Consider the following 11,077-nt stretch of genomic DNA (forward strand, 5'->3'; position numbering starts at 1 on the left):
TGTTTGAGGGTTAAGACTTGGTTGTAGGATTAGGGATAGAATTAGGTTATGGTTAGGGTGAGGGTAAGGGTTAAGGTTAGGCATTTAGTTGTGATGGTTAAGGTTAGGGTAAGGGGCTAGGGAATGCATTATGTCAATGACGGGTCCCCACAAAGATAGTGCCACAAACCTGTGTGTGTGTGTGTGTGTGTGTGTGTGTGTGTGTGTGTGTGTGCATGCTTTGCATTGGTGTATAATCTTACGAGCATGCCAGTCATGATTTTTAAGGTCAACCTACTTAAAATCATGTTAAATAATCAATTTGTTTGCAGAACACTGGCAGATGTGAGTCTTTAAAGTGTACATTAAAACAATGGGATGATTCATTGTGTTCACAAAAGAGCCTTTTACCAAAACAATCACTTTATTGCATTTAGATTATATTTTAAAGACTGCAAATGTCTGTAGTAAATAAACACGTATTTTGCATTGTACATTTACATTGAGTCGGCAACACTTGGTATTGCAGTATTTTTGTTGTGCAATATTGAACTTAATTCATTGAATTCTAACTTAAAACATTCGATTTAATACATTTAAAGTACAAAAGAAAAAAAGGCGTAGTTCTGCAGTTATGTACAAAGTGCTACCATGTTAAAATACCAAACAGTGTTACCAGTGCTACACAAGTGCTACTAAAATACATGCAGCATATGAATATTTACTTACAGAAAGTGCCTTTGGTAGATATTTACTGAATATGTCTGACCTTTGAAACACTTAACTTCTTCTTTGAAGCCGGGTCAAAAAAGTGTTGTGGTTTTAGCACTGCACCTCTCAGACATGTTTACAGCTGTCTATATACAGTACATGATGTATCCTCTCAATAGTCTAAACCCAAATATAGATGCAGTGAGCTAAAGATATATCTTTTACAAGGACATGGTAGCATTACAGCACAAATAAACACTAATGATCCCCAGAGCTGCAGCTGCTACACTGTTTTTTCAAGTTACTTGAATGTGATCGTTAAGCTACAGTTACTATGTTTTAATTCTCAAAAGTATATTGTTAAATGAATTATTTAACTGCCAAAAACGAATGCCATCACCAGTAGCTCTCAAACCTTCAGATGCATTTGAAGAACAGCATCTTGGTTTGTATTGTTTGTATTAACGCTAAAATATAATAATATTAGACTTTTTTTTTTTGACTTTTCGTCTGGGCTGCAACAATAATTTTGAGACTGTCCTCCCCATAAAACGACTCCATAAGTTTCTTGTGCAAGCCGCAATTACGAGGCATTTTTACGTTTTATTGTTAGGTGGCGTCACTCTCTAGCGGCCGTAGTAATTATGGCGGGAGCAAAGCAGGAAGTATAACAGCGCCAAATTCTGTTCACTACATGTTCATGTTAATAATTTTGCTGTTGAGTATTTAAGATTAATGGATTAACCACTTAAAATATAAAAATGTGAAAAAATGCCCACAACATGTTCTGAGAGCTAAAAATGCTGTGTGTTGTTTTTTCTAATCAACCGTTCAAATTAAGATTTTTTTTTTGTTTTCATATTTGAGAAGCTTGAACCTAGAGAATGTTTATGTGTTTAGAGTTCGTAACTTATTACCCTGATGGCACAATAAAATAGGTTTGCTAAACTTTTAAACTAAAAACAATATTAGTTATTAGTTTAATAAATTGAACCTAAACATCACATATCCTTGATAAAACACATGTAAAAGTTATCAAAAGTTGCTTCATTATCTCAGTGTTCTCATTATTTTGACACCTCATCTCTCTCCTCTCCCCTCCATCTCTTTCATCTTCTTGATTGCTCCTTTCCCTCTGCTCTTCTTCCTCTCCTCCTCCAGCCTCGCACTCTCCTTCTCCATCACCCAGTCCCCTCCGAGGTAATTCAGCGCAACCTCGGGTTGCCCACGAAGCCGCGGCCTCGGGTCGAGGAGCGACTTGAAGAAGCAGCAGGCCAGCGGGGTGAAACATGCAAACTGCGGCGCTACCGGAGGGCGGCCTCTCTTTCCAAGTTCTGCCCCGGTTAAATTAGCGTCATCCTGTGTGCTCTCGCCCTGCGGCTCTGCCCACACATTCAGTTCATCATCAGGGCCTTCTGCTCTGTCAAACCACTCCAGATACTTCAGGTATGAGCGGCAGTCGCTGGTGGTTTCAGCCCAGGGATGAGTGCCGGTGAGCATGGCGTAGGTCAGGATCCCCAGCGCCCAGCTGTCCGTGCTGGGCTCCACAGACACCCAAACTCTCTTTTTCTTCTCTTCATCCTCCTTATTAACGCCATCATCATTCCCGTCACTCATGCTCCTCCAGCTGTCCTCATTGCCGCGAGCGATCTCGGACTCTGGGGTGCAGTACGGAGAGCTGTACCAGACCTCCGGGACCCTGGTGCCCCTGGCCTTCACCTGTTGGATGATATTCATGTATCTGTCATGTCATCATTTGACAGATGAGTGTAGTATGAGCGCTATATGTTTTTTATACTGACCATGCCAAAGTCTCCTAGTTTGACCCAGCGGCAGGCAGAGTCGCACAGGAAGACGTTCTCTGGTTTGAGGTCTCTGTGGACAAAACCAAGCGAGTGCAGGTGGGACAGAGCGCCACACAGCTGGGACACCACCCGCTGACAACAGTCTTCCTCCATACCGACCTGGGGAGGAAGAAGAGTGGGGGGATGATGCGAGGGAAAAGATGATGTGAGCCATACTGAAATCAGATGACACCATTTCACCAAATTGTGGCAACCTGAACATGAAAACCATGATAAATAAAAGTATGCGTTGTACTTTTCATACAACACCTAATAGCTCTGTTGAAATAGCCGCGTACCTCAGGCAAGATGACATCGTAGAGATCGCCAAAGAGGCTTGCTTGCTGAGCAAAGATGTAGTGTGAAGGTGTTGAGTAGGCGATTCCCAGGGCTCTGGTCAGGGACGGGTGGGTGCAGAATGACAGCGAGAGGTTGTACTCCCTCAGGAAAGAGAAAAGAGACGTGGACTCCCGAGGGAAGAACTTCAGGGCCATCGGAGTACCTGGAGGACACACAGGAAAGATATCGATGTTGGTGTCTTTTTTTGGTGTGTCGAAGCTATGATGAACATTAGTTTCCCCCCACCTCACCTCTCTTCCTGTGTACAGCCAGCATGACCTTGCCATACGAGCCTTCACCCAGGAGCTTTAGGACCTTAAAGTGCTCCGATGTGTCCATTGCTGTCAGAGACTGAGCCGTCAGATGGCACATCTCGTCCAGAAGCTTCGTGGCAGCCTGGAGACACACACACACACACACACACACACACACACACACACACACACACACACACACACACACACACATAAGAAACAAAAAAGCAACATTACATTTATTTGTTTGGAGCAGAAGTTAGATTTCCATCACACATGAAACGTGAGGAAGATTAAAGACTTTTTGACATGGGGGTGCACAGTCATTTTCAACTTTTACAGAGTTGCAATAGCAAGCATCTTGACTGGAAACATTACAAACTGACATGGTTTGATCACTGCCCAAGACAGGAGGGCTCTGCAGCGAGTGATTTAAAGCGCCCAGAACATCTTTTTTTATATCCCGGACCCGTGATTAAGGTTTTCTCGTTTCCGGTTTTTGCCCATCGGACAAGCAATACAGTATTTGCTGTCGTTCCACCAGACTATAGAGCAGCTTCTTTCCTCAGGCTGTGAGACTCTTCATCTCATCTTCCGTACTCCATCAAATTTAGTTGTTTTTTTTCTTTTATCGGGCATAGCATGAAGGGACTGCAACTTGTATTTCGCTGTTCAACCCTGTCTTATAGAATGGCAATAAATGAACATTGAACCTTGAAAAAAGATCTCCACTTTTGAGCAAAATTAAAATTTTGAGTGTCAAACAATTCATTTTCTGCATTCTGGTGAATTTTTCTGTAACAATTTGTGCCTTTTCTGAATCAATTTATGGTGCAAATGTCTTTATTTATGTAAAGGAAATTATAATAGGTTTTTGGGTTGGGTTGAACTGACCAGTTTTGATTATTGGGGGGGTTGTAACCCCCCCCATCACCCCTGTAAATTACACCTATGGGTGGAGAGAAGTGAAGAAGTTTTTCACTCGCAAAACCAGGACCCTGACAACAGTCTGGCTCAACAGATGTTCATTTCTGGGATAAAGCATGACACTACACACCGGATGTTCCTTTTCTCTTGCTGTCTCCACTATTAGGGCTTAGCGCCGGCCAGGATGGTTGTGATTGGTTTTAAAGAAATATAAACAAGCTGGAGAGTTTTTTTCCCTATCCCAGAATAGATAGGTGGTGAAGCCAGACCATATTGCAGAACTGACACAGCGCTGTGGAGATAGGTCTGGCAATGCAAGACTACTGACACCATAACTGCTAAAATCATTGTTATTATCCACACCTGGTATGACAAATGTGATGGTTTAATAACGTTGTAACGTAGACCAATCAGTAAACCCCTAGTCTGCATAATCAACATTTAAGAGGTTAAAAATGCTTCTTTTTTTAGAGTAGAGTATTAAGTCCCTTGCAGCTCTTTGGAATGTTACACAACCGTTGCAGTGATGATTGTCGTCATGGCGATGCTGGCAGCAACACTGATGCACTAGTATAAACATGTCTGTTAATAGCCTCGTGAAATCCTGTCACACACACAGACACACAGATCTTTGTTTTGTCTGGTGGAACGTCGATGTTTCCACCACAGCTGGCACCCTTGGGCCCTGGCTAGGTTTTGGTGTCAGCGTACATCCCGACACGGGGCAGCTCATTACAGCTCATTAGAGAACAACTGAGCCGTGAATATGCCGTACACACATACTGCGAATCCCTGCCGAGGCTACGTCTACACTTAACAAACAATGTGGCCTCATTTTGGGATCAAATGTGCAGATTTTTACAGCAAAAAAAAATGTAACATTTGTACATTTTAAGATGTAAAATATACAAGTAGGGAGTGTTTTCGGTGCTAGGTATGATTCCTAAATGTTAGCAGTGCCTGCACTGGACCAAATAAGGTGCCTAATTCAGAAGTTGCATTACATAAGAGGAACAATTCGGATTTTGCAGATGGTGTGAATGACACAGGACAGCCACACAGTGTGGAGGATCAGGAGTGTATCTAGGGAGCAGCATAGCTGGCGCACTCGGAGCTGCTCAGGTTTAAACGAGTGTCAAAGGAGGTGACACCAGTCTGAGCCAGAACAGAACAACTCTAACAGCTTCTCTGTGGGACGCTGCGCTACACAAGGTTGTGACTGAAGGGTGTGTGTATGTGGGGGTGTGTGTGTGGTCCTCTACATGGAAATGGATCTCTGTGGACCACAAACACCAAAGTGATGAATGACAAGATCACAGCATGTGAAATGACATGCATTTTCTTCTTGTGTTTAAACAAATACTTGAACTGGGACCAGCTGCTTTTCCTTTCACTCCGCGTGCACTCTAAAGAAATATTTTACAATCCATTTTCCACAGCTTTCAGGATTATTAAACATCATCTTTGTAAATAATTTAAATGCAAGCAATTACTGTCATTCATAATACATAAAACAATATATAAGTTAAAGCTGAAGATCTTTGCCGACACACACACACTCAAGAAACAAAAAAGTCGGGTCCCGTTGGGTTCGGTCGGGTTCGGTTGGGTTCGGTCTTAATTTCTATCATTTTACACGGGCTTGGGCCAGTCTTGGGCTTGCGCTCCGGGTTGCTCGGTAAATGAGCGGTCAGGTGATGCGTTTCGATTAGCGTGTAAATGGATGCTGAGGAGGTGAAACGGAGGCTGGCCTCTGGAGGACTTATTTTATTTTTTTGTTCCAACTTCCAAGTGGCCTATAGCCTATGTTAGTCATGAATAAATTATGTTAAAAAATGTATAAATTACTCATTCTTGACGAAAGACAAAAGAGCTGTGTGCGTGCTTTTTTCTCTCCCTTTTCCACCGAGTGGTGCGTGTGGCTGCTCGCGGTGTGAAGCACGTGTTCACGCTATTCTCCGACATGCACTCTAATCACTGCTGATAGACGGCCTTTTGTACAGTCGGGCTGTAAACGGGTTCAGGCTTTTAAAAAGCTGTCAATCAAAATGTACTTGTCGGGCTCGGGCCGATTTCTGTCGGGCTCGGTCCTTTTCGGGCCTAACTTTTAAGGCCCGACTACAGCTCTAATATAATTTAGTCTTTGTGCAAAAGAAGTTGATAGTTGACAATGGTGTGTTAAATTAGACATCGAAGCCGCAACGTGTCACTGATTTACTGTAGCATCTTGCTGCAAAACTTCTTAATGAATATTTTTTTGAGGAATTACTTTGTTCCTCTTTCATATTAATCATTAAATGTACACTCAGAGCTGCTTGCAATCATTTTCCAGTTTCTAGATGAGGTATTAGATGTAGAAACTGATTGCAACCTGAAATAATTCTTGTTAGTCTAAAATGTTCTTTAAAAGTGTTCAAATGTATATTTCGACAACAATAACTTCTATAAGATTGTGACATTACAAGGCAACAAAAGCCCATTATGGACTGTAATGACGATTCTCATGACAAAGATAATTGTTGTAATGAAATAAACACAAAAATATACAATTCACAATGCACTTCAAGTAAAATATTACTGCATCAGACATTAGCTATGATTCCTCTAAAATGTGTTAATTTGCAAATTAAAAATATTGAAATATACACTTATCTTTGTGCATTGTATCTGCACAAATTATAATCCAGATACACATTTTACATCTAATAATTATTTTTTTTTCTTTTCTTATGTACCTCATAGTGGTATCTCTCCATGCAGACAGTTGCTTTTTTATTTGTCCAAACTGATCACCAAACTCAGTGAACTGGGCATCAATACCTCCCCCTGTAACTGAATTCTGGACTTCCTAACCAACAGACCTCAGTCTGTTAGGTTAGATAATCACACCTCCTCAACCATCACCCTGAACACTGGCATACCACAGGGATGTGTGCTGAGCCATCTCCTTTACTCCCTCTTCACCTACGACCGCACACCTGTACATGGCTCTAAAACCATTGTCAAGTTTGCAGACGACACTACGGTGATTGGTCTCAGCAGCAACAATGATGAGACGGCCTACAGGGAGGAGGTCCAGCACCTATCATCGTGGTGCACTGACAACAACCTGGCTCTCAACACCAAGAAAACCAAAGAGCTCATTGTGGACTTCAGGAAGTCTAAAGCTAGCACACACATTCTCAATTCTGGTACTTGTACTCTGCATAATGACAATAAAGATGAATCTAATCTAATCTAATCATGGCATCTCTCTCTCTCTCTGAGATTTCTGCAAAGCAGAATTTTTATGAGAAAGTATGAATGAAACTATGAAAACTATTCATATTGGGGCTCAATGCTGTGAGCACCACAAATTCAATTCTCTTCAGACATCGCAGAATCTAAATCACCTGAACTATCAGCATGGTAATTTACTAAAGGTAAATGAGAAAATGTCTTTCTACAAATTGAGTGAACTGACCCTTTAATCTATGAAAACGTTCCTCATGTTGGTTTCGGAGTAGTGAGCGCATCACCAGTTTTTGACTTACTGTCATTTTTGCGGGTGTAGTTCAGTTCAGCGCTGTTGAGCTTCAGTAAGAAATCTGTCCAACATAAATCGTCTTCATTAAGCAGGTGCACCTGTCAGCAAATCTTCCACAGAACCTCATCTGCTGCACTTCTTTCCAGCTTTAGTACAAAACCGTGGGAGTCTGAGAGACTCAGAGAGAGTCTGGTTGTAGTCTGCAGTCAGCGGAGGGACTCTCTAAACTGCCTGATGAGCGTGTTGGAGGATTTTATGTCTGCTGCAGCTGCAACTTTTATCTCAAAGTGATCTGTCCTCACATCTCCTCCCCCCTGTCCTCCCTCTGGATCCTGGAGAGTGGCGTGTGTGTGTGTGTGTGTGTGTGTGTGTGTTCTTGTACTTCTATCTTTGTGAAGACCAGTTTAAGTGTGAAGACATTCAAGTGTGTTTGTGTGTGTTTGCATGGACTGTACAGTCTCACCATGTGTCAAAACACAGACAAAGTATATAGGACTGATGTGTGGTGGTGATAACAGGCGAATCATGCAGTATTCAGTCCAGGCATGTGCTGATATCCAAATTTCCCAGTATGATTATCTAGGAGACATAATCTTGGTAAGTGCAGTATGATAAAAATCCTTTAACAGCATTAAATCTCATTTTAACTTATGCAACCATCTAGATGCAAATTTAGTTAAAGAAAAACAAATTACGCTATGAATAGAACCAGTCTTCAGCCACAATAATGGTATTTTTAAGGAGTCTTATGTCAGGAACAAGTCCTCCAAATTAACAAAAAAAATACGTAGTTTTTCTGTGCCCTGTGGGACGACAAATATAAAAACTTCTGATCAGTTGCCTGTGTCTTCCAAAACCATAAATCACTGTTGAAAAATAAATATTGACAATATTGACAAATGTGACAACATTGTGGTTAAGGTTTGGTTGAGTTTAGACACCAAAACAACTTAGTTAGGATTAGGGAAATATCGTGGTGTGGGTACTTTCTTAAGGAAACATTGTGGTTTAGGTAAAAATGACTACAACGTTGGGGTTAAGTGAGCTTTGTTGTCATAGTTAGAATAATAAGAACTTGTTTAAGGATAGGGAATGATTGTGGTTAAAAGAAACCAAAGTTGACTGTCGGTTTAGAAACAGGAAAAGAGCAGCGTTGCTCGTGCTAAAGTCTGATTTTTTTGTTGACCGACCCATCCACCCTAACCCTTCCCCTACACGGACTTGGTCCCTCTGCAACATCCCCTGACTTCCTTCTTTGCTCCCGACATAATTACTCACTTGAACAAAAAAAACAAAAAAATTAAGGAAGTGAAAAATGGTTCAAAGGTTAATTAGTAAAAGCAGTTTTATTGCATATAACAGACATAGAGTCATGTGGCACAAATTGAGGTGAAAAACAAATCTGGGTGAAAGTTGGATAGTTATTTGGAGGAACTCTGGTCAGAACTGATCTGCAGCTAAATTTTTATCTTCTCCATCTGTTAGTATAGGAACCCACTAAGCTGCTTTTTGACTGTACCATGCAGTGAACAGTGTCCTCTGGCAGCAGAAAGAAGAGCAACATAAAATGTTTTATCAAAAGCATGAAGAAAATATGTGTGTTGTTCCATCTATGTCCTGTTGTGACAGAGACAATATGTAACTGTTGATCTGTCAGTCAACAAATTATAACCTGTCACTTTCTCTCACTGCATGCAAAACATGTTTTTCTTTCTGTCCCCCCTTCCTCTCTCTCTATTTCTAGTCAAAGAATTTTCCTCTAACACCCTGTGGGTTGTAGAGCAAGCTCTCAGCTGCTACCAGTGACCGCAGTCCGTACAACCGCGGGATCACTCAGACTTTCCCTGGAGGCTGGCGTTAGTTACAGCGAAAGTCTGTCCGTGTGTGAGATCATCTGTCTCTGGCCACTTGTCAACACGATGACATTATGCAAGTCACTGTTTTGTTACTTCAGGTCTCATATGCAGTCCACAGCTGAACAGCAGTGTACATTCCCATGTGTGTCACTTGGCCTGACCACTGTGGACGCTTTTAACCTCAGTGCTTTACAAGCGTTTGCATCGCAGCAGCGGAAGTTAAGTTTTACTGTAATGTTTGTTAGAGGCAGAGCTGCCATGCAGGCAGAAAGTGTAACGCTTTATTTAATCAAGCTGTAAACTGAAGCTATCTACCTTAGCTAGCTGGGCTAGTCTGCTGACCTTCACAGAGAGCCATGTGAAGAATGACAGTAATGGTCATTTGTTTTTCTGACAAGTGAGAAGCGAAAGTGGAAGTAGTGTGATGTTTTACCCCACAAAACCAAAAAAGGTTGGGTTGTATGGCTATACAAAACATCTGACTTTGCACACTGTTCCCTATCAGACTTAAGAGTTGGTTTTATTTTTTCCTAACCTTAAAGCTATAGTGTGCGACTATTTTATATTAATGAACGGCTGTTACATTCAAGCCATTGCCAAATGACTTGGTACAAAGCTAATTAAGCTCCACAAAACTCTCTCTGTCTTGTTATCATTACTTAGAATTCCTCCAGGGGGCAAAAGAAATTATGCACTATAGCAAGTACTTTTAGTTGTCTAAATCTTAACAAATCTTAACAATCGTTGTGGCAGATTAAATCTTCAGTGTTTGTATTAAGTATTTTGAACAGTTTTGGAAGGCCCTGAGAAACAATGTTGTCCTACCAACAGGCCTTTTTCACAGAAGACATATTTTCAGTTGGAAAACTACAAGTGTAAATAATCAAGTTAATGATGGCTGAATTTGTTGCTTTAGTTTGAGGGTCCTTGTAACGTGCATGCACTCACTTTCATGGCTTACAGGGACACTTTAGTGGAACAGAGTCATTGTTAATGTGATTAGCAACACCTGTGTTTTTCCTGCCATGAGAAGTCAGACTGTCTGCTGTAAAAAAAGGCCTCAGAAAACACTCATACTCATACGGGTAATTTTGGTAGCCATTGACAAGCAGATTTTTTTTTTAATGTAGATTGAAGGACTTAAAGATGAAGGAAAAATCAAGAAAACCCTCTTACCATCCAAGTTTACAATTTAAATGCTCAGTTCAACCAATGTAGTGTAAAGTGTGATCATGTTAGGCATTACAGAACATCTCCATGGAGCAGTCAGATCTCTGTTTCAAGTGTAAAACTTTATTAATGACTTCATGTAAAACGTACAAAAACAAAACATTCAAACTATATAAATACTACTGTAAAAGGCACTACAGTATGACAATACATTATTATTATTATTATTATTATTATTATTAATAAATATTACACAATAGATAACCCATAGAAAAACATGAGATGCCTGCATCCCGCACTATAATATAAAAAGCTCATAAATAGCATCCTAAATAGATTAAAAAAAACAACCGTAGAAAAATATTAATTGTTCCACAACATTTTCTTGTCATATAGCTCTAGCAGGCACTGTGAATGTAAACAAAGGGAGTCACTGGTGGGAGTGCCTCTGCACAGTGCATTAGTACCGCA

General features: G+C 40.9%; 1 protein-coding gene across 1 annotated transcript; it reads right to left on the minus strand.

The window, feature by feature from the left end:
- Positions 1–389: 389 nt before the first annotated feature.
- si:ch211-171h4.3 (serine/threonine-protein kinase SBK2) lies at positions 390–7,882 on the minus strand. Its single transcript, XM_031294702.2, has 5 exons — positions 7,588–7,882; positions 3,125–3,269; positions 2,834–3,036; positions 2,493–2,654; positions 390–2,409 (listed from the first exon to the last, which is right to left on the minus strand). Exons 1-5 carry the CDS (start codon positions 7,591–7,593, stop codon positions 1,771–1,773), a joined length of 1,155 nt encoding a protein of 384 aa, XP_031150562.1. The 5' UTR covers positions 7,594–7,882; the 3' UTR covers positions 390–1,770.
- Between the last annotated feature and the right edge of the window lie 3,195 nt (positions 7,883–11,077).

The sequence above is a fragment of the Sander lucioperca genome, chromosome 16 (genome assembly GCF_008315115.2).
Source record: "Sander lucioperca isolate FBNREF2018 chromosome 16, SLUC_FBN_1.2, whole genome shotgun sequence".
NCBI lineage: Eukaryota > Metazoa > Chordata > Actinopteri > Perciformes > Percidae > Sander > Sander lucioperca.

Bases quoted from the DNA above. Each gene is read 5' to 3' on its own strand.
- si:ch211-171h4.3 (XM_031294702.2), bottom strand. The intron at 3,037-3,124 runs GTGAGGTGGGGG...TGTGTCCTCCAG, and splicing joins GGCTGTACACAGGAAGAGAG to GTACTCCGATGGCCCTGAAG. The intron at 2,655-2,833 runs GTACGCGGCTAT...CTTCCTCCCCAG, and splicing joins ACGATGTCATCTTGCCTGAG to GTCGGTATGGAGGAAGACTG.